Raw genomic sequence first — 27,874 nt, 5'->3', positions numbered from 1 at the left:
TCCAACTCTTCCCCCCGGGCTGCTAAACACAGCAGCGCAAGGAGAAGTCTGCACGAATCCATGGCCCCCAGCTCCTGGCACCGGGCTGCACGTGCCAGGCTAGGAGAAAATGTGTCTCCCGGAGCTAGACCTGGAATAATACTGTCAGTCCACACATGCTCAGAATTAGTGTGACATTTCCCTTCTCTGAAGAAAACCAGGTAAGAGATGCCATTCAGAGCACTGAATTGCTGCTGGATGACAATTCTTTTGTGCAGTGGAACAAGAACCCAGTCACAGGTGACCTAACCGTTTAGCAAGCCCAAAAGCTGAGCCATCAGGTCCCTGGCGGAGTAATACAAAGTCTTCATGCTAAATAGATGGTAGATAAAAATAGACTCTCAGGTTCAGGGGCAGAGGGAGAAAGTGTTGCCACGGCGCGAGGCGCACTCGTCAGCCTCTCACGGGCACTAACGTACCCTGCGGGCCCTCCCAGGCACCAGACAGAGGACTGCTCTAGATGAGGTCCCTGCCCCAGACGTGCACACGCTCCGGTGTGCTGTCCGACCACCCAAGTTATTCTTGGCAAGTGCTTGGTGGCATCTCAGAAGGGCTTTCGCTTCCATTTGCAGAACGCTGGGGGCTCTGAGCAGACCCAGGTGTGAAGCATGTGACCCGGGCAGAGTCGGTCCTGCGCACCAACTCCCAGCCATAGGGGCTGGGTGGGGCAGAGAGGGGTGACCCGACAGCCCCACAGAAAGCAGACACAAAGGACCTGCAGGCACTGCCCTTCCTACCCAGCCTCAAAGTGAACCTAAGTATGATGGTGGATACAGAAGAGGAGGAAAGGGCGCTACAGAGATGGCTTAGCAGTTAAGGCACTCGCCTGCGAAGCCTAAAGACCCAGGTATGATTCTCCAGTACCCACACAAAGCCAGATGCACAAGGTGGCACATTCATTTGCAGTGGCTAGAAGCCCTGACATGCCCATTCTCATTCATTCTCTCTCTCTCTCTCTCTCTCTCTCTCCCTCTCTCCCTCCCCCTCTCAAATAAATAAATTAATTAAAATTAAAACTCTAAGCCAAAAGTAAGCCCTTTCCTTCCATAAGCTGCTCTGCTCAGGAGTTCTGCCCCAGCCACGAGGTGCCTGACGCACGGCCACTCAAGTGATGGAGACTGGTATGGACAGGACGTCACGTTGAACCACGGCTCCGCTTACACGATCACAGGGGTATTCCTTAAGGTCTCCAAGCCTCAAACAGCTCCAAGACTGTGGGGAGGTTCAGAGAAATTAAAGATTCGGAAAGCGCCTTCTCCAAGAACGACCAGAAGCTGGCCGAACCACAGCATGGTGGGGCAGGACAGGACTTGTGCTGGACTTGATCTCAGGAGCAAGCGACATCGGCAAAGGGCCAGTTTGACAGTGAGCTCCGCACGCAGGCACAGGGCAACTTTCCCCGGCAGGGATCTATACGCGGACAGGTGGCTGTGACAAATGGTTTGGAAAGGAGAGAGGGAGCCACATCTCACCACAATGATGGGGACAGAAGGACAGGACATAAAGAGCATACTAAAAGTGATGAGAAAAGCCATCCCTAGAAAGACCCAAGCAGCCTAGTGGTTGGGGTGGAGTGAGAGCCCAGGACCATCTCCACTCTCTGGTCAACCACATTCCTGGTTTCCACTCAGAAATCTAATTAAATCCTCAAGCATCTGAATGCCCAAGCTGGCTTACCACTGACTGCAGAGTCCCTGAGACACCGCTTAACTCCTAAACAAGTGGGTTTTAAAGCCAAAGAGAAGAAAGAGCCATGGGGCAGAGGTCCCAAAGGGGAGAAGATCCCAGGGAGGCTCCTGCTCCCTTACAGAGAGAAGAACCAACTCCACCCTTCACCCCTACCAGCTGCAGATCTGTGCATTTTTTTCTCTTTAGTTTGTACACATGAGAACACAAAGATCTATGGGAGCTGGAGAGATGACTCAACTGGGCACAGTGCTTGCAGCACAATCGTGAGGAGCAGAGGCTGAGTCCCCGGCCCCCACATAAACACCTTAGGAGGTAGAGACGGGATTGCCAGGGCAAGCTGGCTCGCTAGACTAGCCGAGTCTGCGAGCTCTGGGTTCAAGTGAGACACTCTGCCCCAGTAAATAAAATGGAGAGCAATGAATGAGACACCCAATGTCAACCTCTGGCTACCCCACATGCATGCACACATACATATGAAAAAACAAACATAGCGAAAGACCGCATCAATAGTGGCTCCAAGGCACATGGCCATGCTCCTCTCCCCACAAGTGGGAAAGGTGCTAAAAGACTGCAAAGCCTTGGGAAGGCAAACATAGCCTGTCCCCCAGGGCTAAGAAAGCCACTGCCTGCAGGTGTTTAGTCCCCCTCTGGAGGGTAGAAGAGCACTTTAGGCGTCTCATCATGACTCAGAACAAACCCAGCCTTTCATGCCCACACTCAGTCTCAAATGGAAAGCTGTAGAGAGAAGGCAGCCACCTCAACCCAGCCATGAACCCACCTTACCTTGGGAGCTGCCACCAAAATCTGACATCTCACCCAAAAAGCCATTCTTTAAAAATGCAGAAAGGGGCACACTCAAAATAAGAAATCACCTTTCAGCAAGATTCACACATGAAAACTTGAGCCCACCGAACAAGCAGGAAGAGAGGGTTCCCCCTAGAGTTCCCCCAAAGGGTGATTTCAACCTCCATCCTCCCAGCCTGATGTCTCTGCACCCACACTTCCAATACAGCTGCCACTCCCAGAGCCCCTCACTTTAGGAGTCAGGGTCTGCAGCTGAGTTCTGCTGAGACAACATCTGCTTTCCCATCTTCACTGGCCTGTGCCCTAAGGGTCTCTTCTGTAAGCCAGGGGAACACCTGGTTCTATCATCAGGCCGCGGGTCACATCAGAAGGCCATGGGCACAAAGGCCCCGGGAGAACGGTATCTGGAATGAGGACCCCAGGAATGCATGCGGCCACTTAAGTCAGACAGAAGAAGTGTGGCAGGTTAACTGCTGGCTGGCACCCAGGGGTTCTCCGGGGAGCTCACCTCTGAGTAGAGATCGTGTCCTCAGAGCAACAAAGCAAGCCAGAGCCACTGCGAGGAGGTCAGTGAAAATGGAGCGGGTGATTAAAAGAGGGGAGGACAAGTGTTGGTAAGAAACTGTGGACGGTTGACAGGAATGTAAAATGGGCACAGCCACTTCGGAAGAGGGCTTTTCCAAAACCTAATTTTATTTTTATTTTTTTAAATCTTATTTGAGAGAGTGCATGAGAGAGAAAGAGGCAGATACAGAGTGAGAGGAGGGAGAGAATGGGCGCGCCAGGGCCTCCAGCCACTGCACACGAACTCCAGATGTGTGCGCCCCCACGTGCATCTGGCTTACGTGGGTCCTGGGGAATCGAACCGAGGTCCTTTGGCTTTACAGGCAAGCACCTTCGCTACTAAGCCACCTCTTCAGCCCCCAAAACCTAGTTGTAAATACAGAGTTACCTCATAATCCAGCGACTCCACTTCTGCTCACAGACCCAAAGGCCTGAGAGGCGACATCTGCACACCTACAAGCAGAACCGAATCATTCACAACAGCTGAACGGTGAAAGCCCAGGAGATAACTGAGTGCTCAGAGCACAGCATCCTCAGCAGGGTGAAATTCCGCTGGAAGGGGGTGAGGGGCTGTCACGATACCACCAGGGATGAGCCCTGAGGGCACAGCGTGCTAAGGGAAAAGACAGCTCCCACCCGATTCCGCTCACGTGATAGACGGGGATGGGAAGTAGGAGGCGGCCCCCAGGGCTGGGAGGACAGACGGGGACCTGGTGGCTTCGTGAGAACTGGGTTTCAGAGTGGGCAAAGGACAAGGGCTCCACAGACAGGTGGTGGTGAGAGTTGGCTGGCACAGCACCTGAACGTTGCCAAAACTGTGCAACAGAGGCTGAAATTCAATGCCACCTTGCGCCTATTTTAGCACAATAAAAAAATAAAATGGTGGGCTGGAGAGATAGCTCAGCGGTTAAGCGCTGGCCTGTGAAGAAGCTTAAGGACCCTGGTACGAGGCTCAGCTCCCCAGGACCCAGTTAGCCAGATACACAAGGGGGCACACGCGTCTGGAATTTGTTTGCAGTGGCTGGAGGCCCTGGTGCGCCCATTCTCTCTCTATCTGCCTCTTTCTCTCTGTCTGTCACTCTGAAATAAATAAAAATAACAAGAAAAATTTTTTTTAATGGTTGGAATCCTTTAATGAGCTCAGTGAAGAAGACGCGAGTGCTGCAGCTTGACACCCCTGAAGGCTCGGCTCACATACTGAAGAAGCGGTCCCCAAAAGCCAGCGTCTCTGATACCTTCATTTCCAGGAGCAAAGCAGCCCTCCTCCAATGAAGGCTGCTGCTTCTTCAAGTCAGCCTCTGGTTGCCACCAAAGTCCACTATCCACCACTGCAGGAGCGCTGGCTGCGCCCCGCCCATGTCTAAGGAAGCCCCCAGCAGGCACTCAACATCGGCAGCATGAGGCAGCTCCGTACACGGGGGCACGGCTGGAACTCCACAGATGACGGGATGCACCTATGGGCAGACGCGGCCGGCCCCTCCCTGACCTGGCCTCCTGAGGCTCCTCGGTGCAATGAAAGTGAAAGAGGAAGAAGATGGAACCCTAGAATGAGGTCAGGGACCCACTCTGTACGTGAAAGAAACAGATCTGAAATCCATCACGGGGGAAACTCTATTGGACAGCATCTCCCACACTGTGGAGCTGGGCAGGTTCACAGACCTGTGGGCTGTGATCGGTTGGCAGAGCTGCAGAACAGCAGCCTCTGTTGCCCGCCCAAACACAGCCACCTCTGTCTAGATGCACGCATGCACGCACGCACCAAGTTTCTATGCAGAAACCTGTACTAACAAACCAAATATGGGAAGGAGGGAGGAAGGTGGTGATTCACCTTACAGAAAGAATTCTTGGACGGAAACTTGCCACTTCAGCATTCTTCCAGCTTGCACGGTTCCTCCAGGCCTTTTGGGTGTCATGTCATCCACCAGGATCGGTATTAGAGAGACTCCCCCTCCCCACCCCACCCCACCGCCAGCAGAAGTCTAGTCTGTAAAGCAAAGGAACCCGAGGGATTTTGAACAGCGGGTACTTAGCGTGGAAGGGGGAAATTCACACACCATCCTCTTGTGAAATGAGCGGAACTAAGCTACGTGCTTTATTACATAACGGTGGGGAGGGAGTTGTGGGTTGAGTGTGGCAGCTCCAGCCTGTTATCACAGCACCCACTAAGGTGCAGGCAGGAGGATTAAGAGTTCAAGGCCAGCCTGGGATGTATAGTGAGAGACCTTGTCTCAAAAACTAAAAGATAGGCTAGCGAGGTGACGCAGCAGTAAAGTACTTGCCACACAACTTTAGGACCTGAGTTGGGATCTCCAGGCCCCAAAGCCAGAAGGGGCTGGAGGGACGGCTTAGTGGTTAAGGCATTTGCCGGCAAAGACAAAGGGATTCAGGTTCAAGTCCCTATTACCCACGTAAAGCCAGATGCACAAGGTGGCACATGTGTCTGGAGTTGGTTTGTGGTGGCTACAGGCCCTGGTGCACCCATTCTCTCTTTCTCTCTCTGTCTTTCTTTCTCCCAAAGAAATAAAATATCTTAAAAGGCCAGAAGCTATAGTGGGCATCTATGCACAGCGCACCATTGGAGACAAGGCAGACAGGGACAAGAGACGTACCCAGAAGCTCATGAACACGGCCATGAACAAGCCAGGGTAGAAGTAGCACAAGTGAGAGATGGCAAGAACCAACCAGAAAGCCGCTCTCTGATCTGCCACGGGCTCCGTGGCACATGTGCACACCCGCACTCACACACACACCAACTCAGCAATATTTCAAGTTAAAAGAATAAAGAGGGTTATCCACTCAGTGTGGAAGAACCCAGTGGCTCCGTGATGACAGTAACGCTGGCCACAGCAACGCTGGTCCTCACCAGACGTCACAGTGGCCTGCGTGGACACTTAAGCAAATGTGCCGGGCAGTTACCTAGCACAGGGCATCTTCTAAGCTCACAATCCCAAGGAGAAGACACAGATCTAACCTGTTCCCACGGCCCAGAAAGGCGATTCTTTACCAGCCACCGGCATGCAGCCACTTCTGTCTTAACAAGGACATCAGATGCCAGGGTTTGAAATGTCTAAATAAAAACTGGTACCGAAAAACAGCCCAAGTGCAAGTGGGTGTCCACAGGAGGGCCGAGAAGCCAGGAAAGTTTTAAAGTTTTGTGTGTGTGGGGGAGGGGTTGTTGTTGTTGTTTTGTTTTGTTTTCCAAGGTAGGGTCTCAGTCTAGCCCAGGCTGACCTGGAATTTCACTATGTAGTCTCAGGGTGGCCTCGAACTCACGATGATCCTCCTACCTCTGCCTCCCGAGTGCTGAGATTAAAGGTACGGGGTCACCACGCCCAGCTCCAGGAAAACTTTCTTGAGGAGGAGAGAGAGCGTCCTGTGGCTGGAAAAGCAGAAGCGTCAGGGGGAGAAAAGCTTCAGTTGGCCAAGAATCGCTCGCTTTCCTCAAGTAGCCATTCTAAGGGTCTGGTACATGTTAGGGAGGCGGCTTCCCCAGCCCCCGCACAGGAAGTGCTACTTCTCTTCATTTCCAACAAGCTCTGTGAGCCACTCACTCTGACACGAGCCACAACGTGAAGGCAGATTGTGGGGATGGGGATGCAGTCTCAAAGGAATGAAGATCCCTGAACGGCTTCGGCTTCTGGGAAGTAGGGGAGGCTTGACAAGGAATATAGGACATCCAGACGGGAGCAGCACTGTCCCAGAGCTGGTCCATCACGACCCGGCCTCCTTCCCCAGCGTCCCCTGCTCTGGTCCCCATGGCAGGACAGCAGAAAAGAAGGGAGAGAGTGGGGATTTTCTTGGTTACAGGCTATGAGTCTATAGGAGAGCTGGGCAAGGGCTCATGCCTATAATCCCAGCACTTGGGAAGCTGAGGCAGGAGAATGGCCATAAATGCAGGGCCAGCCTCTGCTGCTGGGTGAGACCTTGTCTGGAGAAACAAAGAAAGACAAACAAAGAAAGCTTCTGGGGGCGGGGGGTGCGGTGAAAAGGTGTAGAGGGCTCAAAGAGGAAAGAAAAGTCAAGCCTAAGACAGACAAGCCTGGTCTCACGGAAGTGTGTTCTGGTGAGATGTCGAGAGACCTCAGGGCCTTACAGGTTAAACACGCCTGCTTGCAAGCCTGCCAGGAGCCTGAGTTCAAGTCCCTGGCATCTAAAAAAGCTGGACCTGAGGTTCATGGGACCAGCTAGCCTGGGGCACACCCAGCAAAAACAGTAAGGAAGAGAGACTGTTGTGCCCATAAACTCTTTCTCTCTCTCACACACACACACAAATAATTTTAAAAACCCTCAATAGCTTAACTTCACACAAGCATCACCCACATTCTGCGAGGCACCCACCCCACCCTGGAAATGCAGCTGGAAGCAGGCAACCCTAATCCACACGGATTGTGGGTCCGACGCTTCGTCCCAGAGGGCCTCTGTGGCAGAGTACCGTGAGGCCTTCTGGAGGAGAAAGAGAGAGCTTGACAGTCAGCTTCAGCTGGGAAAGACTCCGCATGGGCTTCAGCTAGCCAAGAACCATCTTTCTTGGGTTGCCTCAACTTCTCACAAGCATTCTCTCCTATGCCAAGACCATGGTCAACCGCCCTCCCGATGGGCTGCTTCCCCAGACCCCTTCAGGTTCGCTCTCCTCTCCCCAGGGATAACTCCTTTAAAGAGAAGGAGCGTCACTTCCTCACCCGAGACCCCTGGATAAGGCCCTCGATTCATTTAGAGGTAAGGGCAAGAGTTTGGGGCCCTTAAGCCTTATCCGTGTTCCCAGGAATTGGGGCACAGACCGGGCTGGCGTGCTGAGCAGCGGCGCACACCTGCCACTCCCGGGGCGTGAGTCACCGCGCGGGCACAGCTCCGCGCCTCTCAACCACGGAGCGGGCCGCTCGGAGCCCGCTCTCACGCACACACCGGATATCATCCATCTCCCCGCCTCCAGAAACGTGTCGGGACAGATTGGGTAATGATGCCATTTTGGCTCACCAACACGTGTCTGTCGGAGGTCTGGTGAAGCAGAGGACAGAGAAGTGATTTCTCCACTCACGGTCAGGGCTTCCCGTGGCCCTAGGGTGCTGTGACCAGGCTCGGCTCTCGGTCAGGGGCGGGAGGAAACCTAGGAGGGGCGTGAGTAGACCTGGCAGGTGACCTCTCAGTTTCGGACCTCAGATGACAGCCACCTGCTGTGCCCCCTGTCAGCTCCCACTTTTACAAGCCAGAGGTTCACACAGGGAAAGCTGGGTAGAGAACACAGGAAGACACGAGGTACTATTTTCTCAGCTTTCCTAGATATGAGTTTATATTGTTTAAAAATTAGATTTTTTTAAAAGACAATACAAAACAGCATCTTTGGGCTGGGGGATAGCTCTCTGGAAAAAGCGCTTGCTGCACAAGCATGAGGGCCTGGCTGTGGAGACCCCGACCCAGGAGCTGCCCGGGGTGGAAGTGGACACCTGCGATCTGAGCACGGGGAGGGTCCTGAGGACGTGCTGACCGCTAGTCCAGCCATGTTGGAGACCCACAGGTTCAGTGAGAGACCCTGTGCCAGAAAATAAGGGTGAGGGCTAGAGAGATGGCTTGGAAGTTAAAGCACATGCCTGAGAAGCCTAAGGACTCATGTTCAACTCTCCAGGTCCCACGTAAGCCAGATGCATAAGGTCAGCACAAAGCACAAGGTGGTGCTCACGTCGGGAGTTCAACTGCACTGGCTGGAGGCCCTGGCGTGCAAATTCTCATTCACTCTCACTCTCTTGTGTTTCTCTCTCTCTCTTCCTCCCTCCCTCCGGAGGTTCCCTCCCTCCCTCCCTCCCTCCCTCCCTCTCTCCCCCTCCCCCCCCCCTCTCTCTCTCTCTCTCTCTCTCTCTCTCTCTCTCTCGCCATTCTGTTGGAGAGAGATAGAAAGGGAAAGTGGAGACTGATGCAGGAGGACGCCCAACATTGACCTCTGGCCTCCCATGCATGCACATGCACACACACATAAACATGCATACTCACAGCACACATACAAACACATGTGAAAAAAAATGAACGTTTTCTTTCAAATCTAGTAACCTAGTAAACCTCCATCTATGCCATTACTAAAACAATTCACATCATTCCCCTCAAGGCAAATCTCAGGTTAACTCTACCTGCAGTGCTGAGGGACTCTTGGACGGGGACAGGGTACAGGCTCCGAGCAGGACAACCCCTGCGTCACTCAGCAGCCTTCTCAACCTCTGTGTCCCTCTCTAAGAGAAAGGCCTGTGCGATGGATGAGTGGCGGTGTTTTGCTCCAAACCCACTCAGAAATGTCTTCCACCTGAGCCAGTCCTTCCACTTTATACCTGACTGACTTAAAAAGCAATGCCTGGAGGTTTCTGCCCAGAAGGTGGTGGATGCTCACCAGTTCATTACAGGGTGCAACAGCTGCAGAGTGATCGAGTAAGCAATGGATTGAGGGCTGTGGGACAATATGGTATCTATAAGTGGTGACGGGGGGGGGGGGGGGGGGGAGGGGCAGGGTGGAGACAGGAGCAGAAAACAGAGTCCTGCACATTGTAGATTCCACCAGTCGACACCGTCCAGTTGCCAGCATTGCGATGGAAACTGGATTTTGCTTCTCCAGCCTTTTGCACTTTCAAGCAGGATGTTCAAGAGGGAAGGGGCAAGAGGACGGGCTGCAGAGGTGTGCTGTGGGTCCTTGGTCGGTGGGAGTTTTCAAAGTGCTCCTCACAGGGATCAGGGTGGGCAGAAAACTGGGCGGGGTAGGGGGGGGAAGATGGCTATAGGGACTATGCTGCACCAGCCTGGGTCAGTCTACAGATCCACGTGGGCTCTGAGGCAGCTGAAAGCCCCAACATCCGGGCAAGGGGCAGGATGGGCAAAATTTGCTTGGTTTCCCTTCCTGTACTACCTGGCCCTACCGCCTTTCCTGAATAGATCCTGGGGACAAGGGGCCCCTGAGCACTGGCCAAGGACAATTTCTGTCCATGGCTAGGAGTTTCTACGCTGGGAAAGTTCTGGGTGGGAGACAGATTCCCCATTCAAAGGTGTCAAGAAGAAAACCCACAGGCTACTGTTGGGAGTGTGGATGGGAGAGGGAAAACTTCCACAGAAAGCCACCTCCAGGGGACAGGCACCAAGGACAGAGAAGGAAATGAGGACCCTGAAGCATCATTCACTCAACAAGCATGTATTCCGGCCCTACGTGTGACAGCTACCAACCTCCTCAAATTAACACAATCGCAAAAGAACAAGGAGGGGAGGAAATTACATCAAGTTTAGGCCTCAAGACAGGAGCCCCATCAGACATTGGCCAAGAAACCTGTTACTCTGACAAACTGCACAGAGGGAAGAGGGAGGAAGGATGGTGGGTGCTGCACAAGACCAAACCCCTACCATCTCCTACTCATTCAGAAAGTCTGCCCACATATACTGGTCAGACCTGTGCATCACCCTTCTCCGCTGCTGCCCAGTCCCTGCAGGAAAGCCACTCACTAAGTGCCCCCCCTGGTTTCGCCTATTGCAAACGCTGCGCCCCAGTAGGCAAGTCACCCGAACAGGTATGGTTTGCAAAGTAACAGAGGCAAGAGCCAAGAGGACACACGAGGACTTGGGAAGCTAAGGGTCTGTCCATTGGGGGCGTGGGGGGGTTGAGCAATGACCTGGCCAGTGCTGGACGCTTAAGGACCATAACTGAGAACACTCAGGATGAGGGTGGCCACTGACCACGGCGACCTGAGCGAATGTGCCCCACCTGGAGGCAGAGATGTAACTAAAATGTCCTTCCTAGATGTCAACTAGAACAAAGATTCCAGTCCAGAGACCTTCCAAAAAGCGATAGGGGGCGGGGAGAGAAGGCGCAACCCTGCTCGGCGGGGAAACTTACCTCCAGGTGAGCGGCCAACTCAGGTGGAAACAATCCACAGACGAGGGCGAACAGTCCTGGGTCTACGGAGCTCAGCTGATAAGACTCCAAGTAATCCACGTTAGGGGATCCGGCGTCTCCACTCCTTTCCCAAAGCGCCGCCAACCCACGGGGGTGACCAGGAAAGCAGGCGCCAGGGATCCCCGGAGGCTGCAGCGCCCCAGGCTCGAGGGCTGGGGCACCTCCGGGCCCAGCGCATGACGCCTCCTCGCGCCCGGAGAACTCCCCTCCTGGCAGCAGCTCCGTGCCTTTCTTCGCCGAGCATCGCCAGCCCGAACCCACAATCCGCGCCCTGGAAAACCCCCTCTGCCAAATGCAGGATCTCGCCAAAGGCAAATCCAGTGGAGGCCGCGAGTTGGCACGTCCGCCGGGCCCAGGTGGCGTAGAGTGGACGCCTGGCCAGCAGGAGAGGGCACCTCCCCCCCCCCCCCACACACACACACACACACCCGACCCGGGCACCGAGAAGCCAGAACCCTCGGGTGCCACAGAAGCTGCGTGCGCCCGCGCCTCCTCCGCGCTCTGCGCGCCGATGGCCCATTCGGCCCTTTTATATCTTTGGGACCTGGCGGGGGCGGGGCAGGGGCGCGGGGCGGAGCGCTGGGAGGACCGAATGGCTTCCTGGGAATTGTAGTTCCGTCTTCCCTCTCATGGCAAATGCAGAGCAAGAGGGAATGGCTGAGGTTGGCGCCACAACAACTGCCCGCCCTCACCCCTTTCTCCCCTAGACAAGGCTGTGATTGCAGTCTCATCACCATTTCCATTATGTCAAGCTTTTGTCCGTAAGGTGGGCCACACCAGCCCCCTAACAGGCCACTCAGGAGGATAAACCTTGACAACTCTGTCATGGAAAACTTTGCTGCGCTCCATTCATGGTCTGTCCACTGACTAGCTGAGCGACCTTCCAGGAGGTATTCTCCACCATGTATGCCCTGATTTCTTCATCTGATACGTGGGCCGTTCACATCTGCTTCTGCAGGGCTGTGGAGAGGTAAGCTTTGTAGTCTGGACCCTATCAGTTCTTGGCCCATATAAGGTGGCCTGATGCTCTACTCACTTTTGTTTATTTTATATTTCTTTACTTATTTATTTATGTATTTATTAGAGGCAGAGAGAGGGAGAGACAGAAAGAATGGGCACACGCATCTGGAGTTCAACTGCAGTGGCTGGAGGCCCTGGCACACCAATTCTCTCCCCAGCCCCAAGATGGAGTTTCTTGAGCTCATGTGGTTTATTCCTCTTTGTCACGACCACACTGTCCCTTATCTTTGAGGTTATTGCACATAACCAAGGCTTGCAAGAGGAGGAGAGGGAAATGAGGGGAGAGGTTGGGAGAGGAGAGAGAAAGGGAGGTGAGTTGGAGACAAGAGGAAAGATGAGGTGGGAGAGTGGAAGTGAGAGAGGAGGGAAGGGGATGTGAGGGAGAAAGCGAGAAGACAGGAAGAGAGGAGATAAGACAGAAATTCACACTATCAGAATCTGTATCTACAGCTGCACACATGAGTGGGTTTTTTGTTTTGTTTTGTTTTATTTTTAGTTTTGCAAGTGGGCATACATACACATCTAGTTAAAATTTAGAATGTTTTCAAGTCAAAGCCTTTTGGACAGAGTGTTTGCTTTAGACCATCAGAGCACAGCCCCGGTCACACTCTGCAGGGTTCTTCTCGGAGTTCGCCATAAGTTCTGGAGAGCTCTCGTGACCACAGCCCCTCAAAGGAGGCAGAGCGTTGAGAAATAGTTTGGATGCCACACATCAATGTCTGAATCTCTCAGATCACAGGATACGCATGTTGACTGGTTCAAATAGGCAGATGAACTTGGTGCTGACATCCAAAAGGATCAAAGGGAGGACTGCACAAAGAGAAAGACAAAAGCAAAACTGTGTGGTGGGTTCCTGTGGGAGTAGTTAGCTACAGGAATTAGTTGCTGCAAATTTCATGCTTGGTGCAGAGTTCAGTAAGTGATAAGCAGATAGATGCAGACAGATGTCATGAGAGGAGGGGGAGACGCTGTGATTCAAGGAATTAGTGCTCCTGAGCTAGCATGAAGTTTTAGGTGAGGGCAGCAAGCCAGTGTGTCAGACAATTTGTCATGTCAGTTGATCCATCAGTCATTGTCATGGTCCCGGTAGGGGGACTGTCAGAGCCCAGACTTGCCTTTTCTCATCATGAGATGACTTAGTCTTCTCCAGTGTCTTCTCCAGCATCTCCTCCTGGCATCTTCCCCAGCATCTCCTCCCAACATCTTCTTGGTGCTTCCACACATACTGGGTTCTCAGTCACAAATCATGAAGAGCTTTCTTCCAAGATCTTACAAAATGTCCAGCTCTCTGAGGTGTTTACAAATAGTTAAGGCTTATAGTAACACTCCGAAGATAGGATTCAAACTGAGCTCAGACGCAACGTCAGCTACCTTACAGTGTAGCCTGGACAAGACCAACATGGCCCCTCCCCCGTCCTCCCAGCTTTCTCCAGTGGACTCCCAAGCCTCTGGAAGAGCATCTCACCCTTTGGGTCCCTACCTTCTCACTCTTACCTCTATCATGCCACCAATGCTGTCCTCTGCAGGGCCCCAGGGACCTGCTAACCACTGCAGACACAGAGCTGAGTCTGACCTTACTTTTGTCCGCTCTACAGCTACTGTTGTACGTGACATCTGCTCTTCCCTTGCTCGGGCAATACTGTGCCACACGCTGTCTCTGCCATGTCTACTAGCAAGACTTTCTTTTCTCTCCAGCCTTGAGAAATATCCCAGCTCTGATTCCAAACTGTCCTCGTGTCTCCCTCCTTGGGTATCTGGTGTACTCTCACGTCCAATCCTTCCCACCCAGTGTGCCCTGAAGTGGAATTCGACTGTCCCCACCTTAGTCACCTGTGGGTCCTGGTTTTCCTGTGTGTGTGTATGTATGTGCGTGTAAAAGTGTGGAGGGGCTGGAGAGATGGCTTAGTGGTTAAGCGCTTGCCTGTGAAGCCTAAGGACCCCGGCTCGAGGCTCAGTTCTCCAGGACCCACTTTAGCCAGATGCACAAGGGGGCGCACGCGTCTGGAGTTCGTTTGCAGTGGCTGGAGGCCCTGGAGCGCCCATTCTCTCTCTCTCTCTCTATCTGCCTCTTTCTCTCTAAGCCTGTCGCTCTCAAATAAATAAATAAAAATAAATAAAAAGGAACAATTGCATTGAATGGGTTTTTTAAAAAAATAAAAATAGGGCTGGAGAGATGGCTTAGTGGTTAAGCGCTTGCCTGTGAAGCCTAAGGACCCCGGTTCGAGGCTCGGTTCCCCAGGTGCCACGTTAGCCAGATGCACAAGGGGGCACACGCGTCTGGAGTTCGTTTGCAGTGGCTGGAGGCCCTGGCGCGCCCATTCTCTCTCTCTCTCTCTCTATCTGCCTCTTTCTCTCTATGCCTGTCGCTCTCAGATAAATAAATAAAAATAAATAAAAAGGAACAATTGCATTGAATGGGTTTTTAAAAAAAATAAAAATAAAAGTGTGGAGGCAAGGGACCAACTTTAGGTGTCTTCCTCAATCACTCTCCACCTTATTTACTGAGACATAGTGCCTGAGCTCACCATTTGGGATCTAGACAAGCTATCCAGCATCCCCTAGGAATCCTCCTGTCTCTGCCATTCCAGCACTGGGATTGCAAGCAGATACCACCACACCTGGCATTTTCATCTGGGTGCTAAGTACCCAGCCTCAGGTCCTCATGCTTGTGAGATGTCTCTCCAGCCCAGCTCGTTTGCGTTTTTCCTGCTATGCCAGGGGTCGTGTTCCTGGCACTTGCTCAACCCTCCACACGAACTTCTTGGAAGAGCCTTCTAAGGACAACCCTCAAACATGAAGAAACAGAGTCACTGGATAAATATCCCACTGTTGTGATTTGGATCTGAAGTGTCCCCCTAGCCCCCCACCCCCAGTGCTCATAGCTGAAGGCTTGGTTCCCAGGGCAGTATGCAAAGCTTGAACTTCTGAGGAGTGGCTGGATCACAAGGATGTTGACCTAATCAATGGACTAATCCACTTATGCACCCCTAGTTGAATGAAATATATGTGAGTTGGTGGGAACTGTGGAAGGTGGTATCTAATTGGAGGCAATGGGTTACTGGTGAAGTGCCTTTAAATAGTGTCTCTTCTCCCCAGTGTCTCTCTCGCCCACTCGTGCTCTCTCCCTTCCTCTTCCTCACTACCATAAGGCGAGCAGCCTCCTCTGTTACAAGCTCCCTCACCACAGGCCATGGTGACTATGGCCATGGGCTGAGCCTGATGAAATCATGAGGCAAAGTGGATATTTCTTCCTCTAAGTTGGTTTGCTCAAATATTTTGTCCCAGTGATAAGTGACTAGTGCTCCCATGCTTTCCATCCTTTGACTTGGAGATCCTGAAGTTTATCTACTTGAATATTATTCTACATGAAGCTCCCAGTAAGTCTCTAGGTCTCCAGCAGAATCTTTCCTTGACCTGCCATTCATTGACGTCCCTCCCTTCAGATCACTGTGCTTCCACAGACAAACTCCCAAATCAATCATACACACACACACACACACACACACACACACACACACACACTTCTCTGATTCAAAGTATGATACCACCTACAAATCAATACTTTTAAGTTCTTTACTCATGCCTACAATCTTTAAGTCCTCTTAGATGTCAGGGTTGAAAGCTTAGAAACATCTCGGATTCTTTATCCCTTTTCTTATACTCCCTAAAGTCTTTCTGAAGTGATTCCTTCCATTATCTCCATCCATGGTCGAGTTCTCAGTTTCTCACTGTGATGTCCCCTTATCATTGCTCACACCATGCTATCTCTCAAGAATATCCTTTGGACTTTGCTAGGCCTGTCTTACAGGCTCTTCTTGAATGGCCTTTCCTTCCCTACCCAGTCACAGTGATGCCTCTCTTCTCAGCACAACCTTTATATCATTGTCAATCTATCCATTCAACACTTAGTGCATGTCATCTTTCACCCTTGGTTATCTACACATGTGCAGTTCTGGGTCCTCCAACGAATGTCAAGTGTGCTGGGATCATAGGCTTGCTTGTTTGCTTTCTTTTAAAATCCCTTCAAGAGGGATTCAGTCAACATTTTCTGGTTTCATTTGACTGACAGGATTATATAGATAACAAAGCAAGTGCAAGCTAATGGTACATTTCAGGCTGACAAATTCACTCAGTCCCCCAAATTGTACTGAAACAATCTTCAGGCTTTTCACCAACAAAGTTCTATCCAAACACCTGATAGTAGAGCAAAAATGGCCCCAGCTAGAAGAAATAACTAGCCTGTGCCTACGTTCCAGGATCATTCTACCAGTTAATATTTTTGGTGGTTATAGAACCATGGGAGATAAAGTCGGGGGTACTACCACTTATGAGAAAGATAGCATCTGTCCTACAGGTTGTATGAAGAATGGGAATGAGCAGCTTTCTGCCTTAAACTGAACAATGGTGACCATTCACTCCTTCCTTCGAAAAAATTAGTCTGTCTGGCACCTGTGATGCATCTGGCACTATGCTGGCATTGGGGATATGATGACAAAGATGAGATATGATCCCTTTCTTTATGGGAAGCCAGAATAAGTAAATGAGTGACTACACTAAATAACTGCAGAGCACATCAAGAGCAAGGAAAGATACAAGCCTAAGGTATATGAGAGGAAAAGGGGGTCTCTGACTTGGAAAGTTTCTCCAGTGAAAAGGTAAGTGACAAGGCAGGTAGAAGGAAAACCGTCCATCCCAGGTGCCTGCCTGCTGCATACATCGTTCTGCCTGACCTGGAAGTGTGCGTGGCTCATCTAGCCAAGGAAGGCTTCCTGGAGCAGCCAGGCTTTGGCTTTAAAAGCAGATGGAGGGCTGGGGAAATGGCTTAGTGGTTAAGGTGTTTGCCTGCAAAGCCTAAGGACCCTAGTTCAATTCCCCAGGATCCACAGAAGCCAAACACACAAGGAGGCACATATGTCTGGAGTTTGTTTGCAGTGGCTAGAGGCCCTGGTGTGCCCATTCTTTCTTTCTCTCTATCTACCTCTCTCTCTCCCTCAAATAAATAAATAAATAAAATATTTTTAAAAACAGACAAACAAGCAGATAGAGAAGCTTGGTAAAAGGATTATGTGGAGTTAACTGAGTCAAAAGCAAGGATGAGAAAAAGGAGTCTGTACTGGGGTGGGGGAAAGATAATGGAAGGCGGCTATGTTGTGATCTCCTGCTATAGAAGTCAGAGAGTGCGTGACAGAGCCTCGTGTCTGGGGAATATGGCAGCCATGTCTAGAGATGCTCATTTGAGACCACCACCTACAAATCAATATTTTTAAGCTCTTTACTCATGCCTACAATCTTCAAGTCCCCTTAGATGTCAGGGTTGAAAGCCTAGAAACATCTCTGATTCTTTGTCCCTTCTCTTCTACTTCCTAAAGTCTTAACGTTTTCTCCTGGAAATGGTGTCCCTGGCACCCAGGAATACCAGCTCCAGGTGATGGAGGGCATGGGACTCACGCCTTCTTCCTTTCACAGAGCCAGTTAAATTGACTACTGCAATGCCTATGGAAGCCCTACCCAGATTTTGCAAGCAGCTTTGTAATGCAAATATTCTCAAAGATGTGAGTTCAGTCATTCCACTCAAGTGCCCTCTGTTCTCCCTCCCTTCATTTCTTCCCCTCCAGGGTGCAGCTCAGATGGGTGGGAGATGTGACTGAGCAGTGATGGCAGAATGCCTGGGCCCCACCCCATTTCACCCTCTCCCCAGAAGGAGGAGGCGCACATGGGCACTCCCCTGGGAACACTAAAGGCTTTGTTTGTTGAAAGTTCTGGAATCAGCCACACCACTTACCTCGTCTAACACCAAAAGTTTGCTCCCTTCCTCTCTTCTACCATGGAATTGGGGGTCTAGAAGAGGAAGAGGGCAAGAGTGGCAGGACGGAAGCCTATTCTCTGGGCAGACAGCTGACCTGGACTTGGGCTCTGGTTACTACAGGCGTGCGATCTGAGCATTTTACTTTGGCATCGCCTGCTTCCTCGCTGCTCAGAACCAGGCTGGAAAGACAGCTCCATGTGTTAGAAAGCCCAGAAGTGGGCGGGGGGGGGGGGAGCCGCGGGGAGCTCACATGCAAGGCCTGGGTCAGTACAATCTGGGTTCCCGAAGTAATATAAGAAGCTGACCTCCTATACAAGTCTTCAAAGATGTCATGAAGCCACAAATCTCTCCAATGGCTTTCTCTCTTTGGCTTTCATTCATTCACTCACTCATTCAATTACTTTTTTTTTTCCTTAAGATAGAGACTCAGGTAGCCCAGGCTGGCCTATGACTTGCTATGTAGCTGAAGATGACCTTGAATTGCTGACCCCTCTGTATATCCAACCTCCTTAGTGCTGGGATTGCAGGGGAACCCCACCATGGGTGATTTAGATGGGGCGGGAGTGAGTCCAAGGCTTCATGCATGTCGGGGATGCACACTAGGAATTGGGCTACTGTGCTGGTTGGACTCAGGTGTCCCCCCATAAATTTATGTGTTCTGAAGGCTAGGTTCCCAGCTGATGGAGATTTGGGAATTAACGCCTCCTGGAGGTAGTGTATTGTTGGGGGTGTCATAGCCAGTTTCCTCATGCCAGTGTTTGGCACACTGTCCTGTTGCTATTGTCCACCTTTTGTGGGCCAAGGGGGTGATTTCCACCCTCTGATCATGCCATCGCTTTTCCCTGCCATCGTGGAGCTTCCCCTCAAGCCTGTTAGCCAAAATAAACCTCTTTTTTCCACAAACTGATCTTGGTTGGGTGATTTATACCAGCAATGCTAACATGACTGCAACAGTAAAGTGGTACCGAGGAGTGGGATTGCTGCTAGACACCTGACTGTGTGGCTTTGGCCTTTTGGATCTGATTTTCAAAAGGAATGTGGAAGGATTGGAAACCTTGGCCTAAGAGATATCTTGCAGTGCTGTAAGTACAGCTTGATGGACTATTCTGGTCAGAGTTGAAAGACCTGGATGCAGTAAGAACTATGGACTATAAGGTTTGGCTTATAAGGGTGAGAAAGAGCTTTGCTTGGACTGGACCAGAAGTATGTGTGAGAAGCTTGCTGTTATGCATGTGTCCTGAGAAGAAGTTGTGCAGGGTTGCTTTGCATAGAAATGAATTGGTGTGAGCAGAGGGATATGGCACAGAAAAAATTAAATCTTTGGGTGAACTGTTGCCTATTCAGCTGCAATTGAGAGATTACAACCTTTGAGATTGGGCCAGTTGACCTGCACTGGGGCAAAAGGAAGAATGTAGACTCTTTTGAAGGGGCCTGAGTGTTCAAGGAGTGTCCTGTTTTTCAAAGTCAGCTTTATTCCCCCTGGATTAGCAAATTGGCACCCTACCTGGTATTGTGGCATATAAGAAACACAAGAAAGAGAAGATCATTGAGTTTGCAACACAGTCTCATGTTTTGGAAATGGCCATGGGCATTGTGAAGCAGGTTTGCTGGATGCCTGCATGGAGACCCCATGGGGCCATGAGGATGAACCGTGGATTGCAGTGGCGACCCAGTGGAGATGCTGGGACCTCAAGATGCCTGCCAAAGAGAGCTGATGGCCCCACATTAAGTTTTCCAGGACTGTGAGTAGCCTAGCTGGGGGGGGGGGGAGGGAGGATTTGAACTCCAGAGATTTGTTGCTGGTTAGAATTATCAGAGTTGGGGCTGGAGAGATGGCTTAGCGGTTAAGCGCTTGCCTGTGAAGCCTAAGGACCCCGGTTCGAGGCTCGGTTCCCCAGGTCCCACGTTCGCCAGATGCACAAGCGGGTGCACGCGTCTGGAGTTCGTTTGCAGTGGCTGGAAGCCCTGGCGCGCCCATTCTCTCTCTCTCTCCCTCTATCTGTCTTTCTCTCTATGTCTGTCGCTCTCAAATAAATAAATAAAAAATGAACAAAAAAAAATAGAATTATCAGAGTTGGAGATTTGTTACTGACTAAAGTTGTTGGACTTGAAGCTACAGAGTTTGATGTTTGCCCTGATAATTTTGCAGTGTGAGTGTTTATTCTATGCCATTATGGGTTTTGGGAGAATTTTTTCGTATTATGGTTCAGTTAAAAGATCTTGGACTATGGGGATATATGAATATCACTGGAATTGATAAAAACTATGGGGACTTTTAAAGTTGGATGAGGGCATTGCATTTTACATCATGTATGGTTATCAATTTATGGGGGCCAGAGGAGGAATGTAGTGGTTTGATTCAGCTGTCCCCCATAAACTTAGGTGTTCTGAATGCTAGGTCCCAGCTGATGGAGATTTGGGAATTAACGCCTCCTGGAGGCAGTGTATTGTTGGGGGCGGGCTTATGGGTGTTACAGTCAGTGTCCCCTTGCCAGTGTTTGGCACACCCTCCTATTGCTATTGTCCGCTTTCTGTTGGCCAGGGGGTGATGACCACCATCTACTCATGCCATCATTTTCTCTGCCATCATGGAGCTTCCCCCTGGAGCCTGTAAGCCAAAACAAACCTCTTTTTTTCCCACAAGCTGCTCTTGGTTGGGTGGTTTCTGCCAGCAATGCGAACCTGACTGCAACAGGTACATTCCCAACCCCGTCAACAAAACACGTTTTGAGAGGCCCACAGGTGCCCAGCATGGAGCAAGGAGAAACAACACAAACAGGGCCTTCTACTGAGGAGCAGAAGGCACATTCCTGGGGAAATCAGCGACACTTCATTGTACAGAGGCAGAAAGTGAGGCTCAGGAGGACAGGTAACTCACCCACAGCCGGAAGGGGGCAGAAGGACCCCGGAAGTGCCAAGGTCGATCAGCTAGGGGTGAGCGGTAGCCCAGGCTATCTGAAGGTAGTGAGTGGCAGTCAGTTCAACCTATCCGTCCACTCCGAGGATGAAGAATAAACCCCCGGTCTTTTGGCAGAGTTCATCTACCCTGCAGGAGACGTCCCAGGGAGACTATAAGCCCCAAGTTGCTGATGTACTTTGTGCCTAACATGGGGCTCCATGGCCAGCACTGTCAAGAACACGATCCAGGGCTGGAGAGATGGCTTAGCGGTTAAGCACTTGCCTGTGAAGCCTAAGAACCCCGGTTTGAGGCTCGGTTCCCCAGGTCCCACATTAGCCAGATGCACAAGGGGGTGCATGTGTCTGGAGTTTGTTTGCAGAGGCTGGAAGCCCTGGCACACCCATTCTCTCTCTCTCCCTCTATCTGTCTTTCTCTCTGTGTCTGACACTCTCAAATAAATAAATAATTTTAAAAAAAAGAACACGATCCATACTCAACATTGTCTGAAATACAGATGCCAAGACACTGCCCATGAACAGATCTTTAAAGTAACAGTCCACAATCTCTCAAGTGACGCACTCTGTCCAAAGGAAGGAGACACTGTTGTTATGACCCCCAGAACCCCCAGACCATTGCCTAAGCCCGCCACGTAGCTGACAGTGCCCTGTATAGAATGCTGACTTTCAAGGGGAAGAAGACCCGGCCTGGCAGGCCCTTGCCGTCCAGTGTTTGGAACCTGGGGATAAGAAGCTGCATCAGTGGCTTCAGTGAGTACCAGGTGATAGCAAGGGAGAAGCCACTGTACCGGCCACAGCAATGTCAGCATCTCAGGGAGCCACTGGAATCATCTGTCCCACAGCAGCACGTTTACATAGAACCCTTGATTTTGTCATTTAGAGATTCACTGGTTTCCCTTGGAAAGACAGAGTTCAGAATAAACATCTCCGAAAGTACGTTGTGTTCAAAGACAAATCACGGGCTGAAGAGAATGCTCAGTGGTTAAGGTGCTTGCCTGGAAAACCTAATGACCCGGGTTCAATTCCCCAGTACCCAAGTAAAGCCAGAGGCACAAAGTGTCACATTCACAAAGTAGCACATGTATCTAGAATTCACTTGCAGAGGCTAGAAGCCCTGGCATGCCCATTCCCCACCTCCCACCTTTCTCTCTCTCTCTTTCTTGCCCTGGAAATAAATATATTTTTTTAATTTTTTAAAAAAGACAAATCAGAGTTCTAGTGAATGCTGACCCATGTCAGCAGAGGAGGTCATCAAGCCTCTGAAGCCATGCTGTTGCTGGCTGTCAGTAGAGTTCAAAGTCTTGGCACTCTGTTCTTGCCTGACAAATTCTGACTGACAAGCTACAGGCTGGAAGGGACAGCCCTGGTAGCATTCTGAGGAAGACAAAGTCAGTGTGAGTCATATAAAGAAGGGATGAAAAGACAGAGAAGAGAGGAGAGGAAGAGGCAGACAGGAATATGTCTGATCCTCCAGTCACTTCTGCCTGGATCACCGTGATGGTTTGCTTTTACTGCTAGCTCGGTTGGATCTTGACTCACCTCGGAGATGAATCTAGCTGTGAATTACATTAGGTGGGAAGATCCACCCTAACTGCCAATGGCATCGTTCCATGGGCTGGTGTCTCAGACTGAATGAAAAGGAGACAACGACGGGAATCGGTACTGCTCGCTCTCTGCTTCCTGACTGTGGATGTAATGGGCCAGCTCACACCCCTGCCTCCACACCTTTCCCACTATAACGGACTGGACCAACAAACAGTGAGCCAAAATAAACCCTTCCTGCCTTAAGTCACTTTTGCAGGCATTTTGTCACAGTGACAAGAAGGGAAACCAATACAGCCAATATCCTCCAAGCCCTCCATGTTCTTTCCTTATTTGACTCATTCCTGCCATTCAGTTTTCTTCCTGAAGTTCTCTTCCCAGAAATGCTGTTCCTCCCATTTCCCTGTTACCGCCTAGGACTGTCAGCTAGAAGGGGGCGACATCTTCCCTCCACTTCTGTCTCCACCAGAAGAGGACCTGCTGAGCATAGGAGCCACTGAGTCCTATTTCTCCACTAGGCAAGAGCCACGGCCTAAGCTTTCTCCAGCGAGAGTAGCTGATTGACTAGGGGCGGTAAGAACCAGTCATTCCGTCTCAGAAGCAGTCCCACTCCACAAACCCAACGTCCTTACAGGCCAGAAGTGCAGTCAGAGCTCCCTGGTGACGCCTCTTGGTTCCACACCAAGCTACTACAACCCAGCACTGAGCATTAGCAATCTGCCTAAGGAGCTCCAACCTGTCCCATGCCTGCGTCCATCTCTCAGGTGCTTCCCGGTTATTCAGGGCCCTACATAAGCCCTCGACACGTCTACTTTGCTTTCCTCTACAGCGCGTGCTCCTAGAGTGGTTCCCAGCACCCAGAGGGTACTTGTCGGAAACTGAAAACAGATGAATAGATCTGCATTATTATGGGTATATTAAGCATGGGATGGATGATCCCTAATCCTGTCACAGCATTTGAGGACTGTGACGGTTGGTCATGTCAACTTGGCGAGGTTTAAAATCAGTCTAGGAGACACGCCTCTGGGCACGTCTGTGAGGACATTTCCAGAGGGGATTAACTGAGATGGGAAGACCCACCATGAATGTGGGCAGTACCAACCCATGGGTTCTGGATGGGATAAAAAGAAGAAAGAGAACAGGGTACCTAATTTCTCTCTCTCTCTCAGTCTGCTTCCTGACTGTGGATGCAATGTGACCAGCTGCCTCATGCCCCCGCCAGCACAGCCAGCACCTCCTTCACCCTCACCCCCTGTCTTCTCGCTGTGGTGAACTGTAGTCTCAAACTAGGAGCCAAAATCAACCCTCCATGCCTTGAGTTGCTTTTTTCAGACGTTTTGTCACAATAAGTAGAAAAGTAATGAATGCAAGGACGATGGACCCAGCAGCCGATTCTTGAGGTAAGAAACTGATTCAGAGATGCAGAGGACACGGACAAGGCCCTGGAGAGCGCCAGAGGAACCTCATGCTGTGATTTTCATGGAAAGCTTCCACTGGCAGCTTTACACTGTCAACAGCCGCCTCTCTTGATGGGAAGAACAGCTCTGTAATCATTTTATTTGACAAATTAGTCTTTAACACACCTGTTTTTAAAGAAGTATCAGAAACGAGAAGAAACAGAATATCCTAGTAGACCTATCACAAGTAAAGAGTTTTATGTAGAAAAAAAACCCACAAAGGAGCCTAGGAGCAGATGGTTTCATGGGCGAGTGCCGGCAAACGTTTAAAGAAGAATTAACACTAATCCTTAAAAAAAATAAAAGAAGAAGGATGTCTTTACAATTCATCTTACGAGGCTCCTATAGTTCTGAAAGGAAGACAAGACAAGGGCATAACCCCCCCCCACACACACACACACATGGAAATTGAAGACCAGTACCCCCATCTGATAGATGTAAAAATCTTTAACAGTATATTTGTAAGCATAATTCATCAGCATAGAAAAAGATCATACACAGGGATGGAGGGATGGTTCAGTGGATAAAATGCTTGCCTCAAAAACATGGGGACCTGAGTTCTAGTCCCAGAACCCACATAAAAATGCCAAGTGCAGCAGCATGTGCCTGTAATCCCAGTGCTGGGGCAGTAAAGAGAGGAGGACCCGCGAGGCTCGGTCAGCCAGTGTAACCTGATCAGTAAGCTTCAGGCCAACAAGAGACCTGTCTCAAGAATGTTGGATGGCATTCCTGAAGATAAAACCCAAGGTTGTCCTCTGAATATGGGCACACATGTACACACACACATATGCACACTTTAAAAAAAAAAAAGATCTTTTGGGCTGGAGGGATTGCCTAGTGGTTAAGGCACTTGCGTGCAAAGCCAAAGGACCCAGATTTGATTCCCCAGGACCCACATTAGCCAGATGCACAAGGGGGCGGCATACGCGTCTGGAGTTCGTTTGCAGTGGCTGGAGGCCCTGGCATGCCCATTCTCTCTCTCTCTCTCTCATTCTCTCTCTCTCTCTCTCTCTCTCCATCTCTCGTTCTCTCTCTATCTGTCACTCTCAAAAAAATAATAAAACATTTTTTAAAATATCTTTTTTAAAAAAGTGTACTAGAAGCAAATGAGATTTATTCCAGGAATGCAAAGCTGGCTTAACATATGAAATCAATGTAATATTATATCAAAGTACTACATGACCATATCAGTGAATACAGGCAAAGTCCAGTGTCTCTTCATAATAAAACACCTCACCAAATAAGAATGGAAGGGAGCTTCCTTTTCCTCGACCTGACATGCAGCATCTATAAAACATCTCCAACTAAGATCTTACTGAATGGCTAAAGGCTGGGCGGGTCCTGGTCAGGAATAAGACAACAATATCACTCTCACCTCTTCTATGCACCATCGTACTAGAGGTTCCGGTCACAGCAATTTGACAAGAAAACGGAATAGCGACATCAGACTGGGAGGCAGAAGTAAAGCTGTCTGTCAGAAGATGACATGCAAATAACAAATGATAGCGAGGGTGTGAAGAAACTGGAGCTGTCATAAATTGCTGGTGGGAATGCAAGGTGGTGCATGCTCTTGGGAATACTTGGATGCCCAAACGTGGGCTGCTATGGTTGTCTGCTCATTGCTGGCACAAAGCACCCAACCAGAAGCAGCTGACAGGAGGAAAGGGTTTATTTGGGCTTAAAGTCTCAAGGGGAAACCGTATGAAAACAGAAGGAAGATGGCATGAGCAGAGAGGCTGGACATCAACTCTGCCATGGCAGGTGGAAGCAGCAGCAGGAGAGAGAACCCCACTCTGGCAAGGGGGAGCCCACATAACACCCCTAAGCCTGACCCCCATAGCACACTTCCTCCAGCAAGGCTCTAATTCCCCCATTGCTACTAGGTGGGGACCTAGCACTCAGAACACGTGAGTTTATGGGAGATACCTAATTGAAACCACCACATAGGGTTACCGTGCAAGCCAGCAGTTTCACTCCAAGATGTGTATCCAGAACTGAAAACGTGTGCCATGCAAAAACCTGCACGTAACTTCTCACAACAGCGTTAGTCATAACAGCCAACTGATAGAAACAAACCAACTATGCATCAGCAGGTGAATGAGTGAGTAAACTGTAGCATGGCCGTGTAACAGAATACTATTTGGTCATCAAAAGGAATGAACTTCTGAGCCAGGCATGGTGGTGCACACCTTTAATCCCAGCACTTAGGAAACAGAGGTAGGAGGATCACGGTGAGCTCAAGGCCACCCTAAGATGATGTAGTGAATTCCAGGTCAGCCTGGGCTGGAGTGAGACCCTACCTTGAAAAACCAAAAAACAAAACAAAACAAAAAAAAAAAAGGAATGAACTACTGATATGTGGTACATGGTGCTACATGAGTAAGGATATAAGCAAGATATCAGGTCACTAATTATGTGATTTTGTGTATATGACATATCCAGAATAGGCAAATGCATAGAGATAGAGATAGGAAGTAGATTAGTCGTGTCACAGGTTGGAGAGTGGAAGGCATGGGACATAGCTGTGCATGTTTATGGGCATAGTTTGGGCATGGTGAAAGTATTTTGGAATCACATAGTAGTGATCAATGTGCAGCTTTGTGACTATACTAAAAACCGTTGCCTTATACATTTCAAACATGTGAGCTTGTGGGTTGTGAATACTATCTCAATAAAACTGCTATTGCAAGTAATGATACGAAGTGCCCCAGCAGAAAACCACGTACGAATTACAGAAACAGACCACAAGCCGAGACGAGAACCTAGAAGGGAGAGGGAGGGCAAGCTAGTCACTCTTGTGCAGTGGGGAGGGCCTGCTTTTCAGCAACGGCCTGACCTGCATTCTGGTTTTCCACGTGAACTCTGAAAATAAAAACATGCTGGGGACTGGAGGGATGGCTCAGTGGTTAAGGGACTAGCCTGCAAAGGTTAAGGACCCTGATTTGATTCCCCAGTACCCATGTAAAGCCAGGCGCACAAGGTGCTGCATCCGTCTGGAATTCGTTTGCAGTGGCCAGAGGCCCTAGCAACCCATTGTCTCTCCCTCTCCCTCCCTCCCCCTTGCCTCTTTCTCTCTCTCTCTCTCTCATAAATAAATAAATAACATATTTATTAAAAACATGTTGGGGAAACAGTGTGATTTCACTGCTATTAGAAGTGGCAGAATAATGCAATACCACTGAAATATTGAAAACAATTGGACTATAACACTTAATGGCCAAGTATGACATCTAGAAATTTCTATTACAGGTCAAAGAACTAAGAAATGTCCTCTGTCCTCCCTTCTTGGCCATCTGTGGCAGTGCGGAAGTGCGCTTTCACGAGAGCCCGGGAGATTTCGGCTTACTCGAGTTCTGACTGTATTTCTAACTCTCCGTGTGGCACGTAGCCAGGCCTTCAAAACTCACCTATGAAACGAAAGGGTGGGGCAGTTTTCTTTCCTGTTCTGAAATCTGACTTGGCTTGGGCTAGCCCAGACACCCAGGAGCTTATGAAACATGAGCATGCCCCTCTCTATGTAACCTTAAAGGGCTTATATTCCTTTTAATGGTTGCAAATTAGAAGTCAGAAGATGGCTCATGTCATCATTAAACAATATGTATTTCACACTTACATGCTAATATAACTGAGCCGTCGAAGTATACAAGCAGGAGAGAAGAAAATATCATCTCCTTAAGTGTTTGCTCAAACATTCCCCCCCTTTCAAAGAGCTTTGGGCCCCTACTTCAAGGTGTCACCTGGCTGGGGATTCTCTCTACCTGAGTCTACTTCTGTTCCCTATTTGATTTCAAGTAGATGATAAAATTGACTGACTTGCCACACTTTTTATCTGTTTCCTCTGGGAGCAGATTTCTCTTATCAGCCCACACCCTTGGCCATGCCAGAAATAGGCATGAAATATAGATTTGTTGAAATAATTAAGTGAATAAAGCATGACTCTATGTTTTTTTAATGTTAAACAAAGCAGCTGTAATGTTAAGGGGAAGCCAAAAGGCTGAAATGGGGCAGGCCAGACCAGAGGCCAATGGAGAGGTTGCAGGTCAGGGCAAGAAGGACTTTTCTGTCTGTACCTTTTTTTTTTTTTTTTTTGTCTGTACTTTTTGTTGAGTGGTCGTCCAAGGT

At 49.9% G+C, this 27,874-nt stretch overlaps 1 protein-coding gene across 1 annotated transcript in view; it reads right to left on the bottom strand.

Annotated features, from left to right (window-relative positions):
* Positions 1-25,143, bottom strand: part of LOC123463554 — a 189,873-nt gene extending 164,730 nt beyond the window's left edge. The window contains exons 1-3 of the mRNA XM_045159571.1: positions 25,128-25,143; positions 20,716-20,792; positions 10,952-11,635 (exon numbers count right to left, since the gene is read on the bottom strand). Of these exons, the coding sequence (XP_045015506.1) occupies positions 10,952-11,635; positions 20,716-20,792; positions 25,128-25,143 (777 nt within the window). The remainder of the gene's footprint in view (positions 1-10,951; positions 11,636-20,715; positions 20,793-25,127) is intronic.
* Between the last annotated feature and the right edge of the window lie 2,731 nt (positions 25,144-27,874).

The sequence above is a fragment of the Jaculus jaculus genome, chromosome 9 (assembly GCF_020740685.1).
Source record: "Jaculus jaculus isolate mJacJac1 chromosome 9, mJacJac1.mat.Y.cur, whole genome shotgun sequence".
Lineage (NCBI taxonomy): Eukaryota > Metazoa > Chordata > Mammalia > Rodentia > Dipodidae > Jaculus > Jaculus jaculus.
This window is presented reverse-complemented; position numbering and strand designations above follow the sequence as displayed.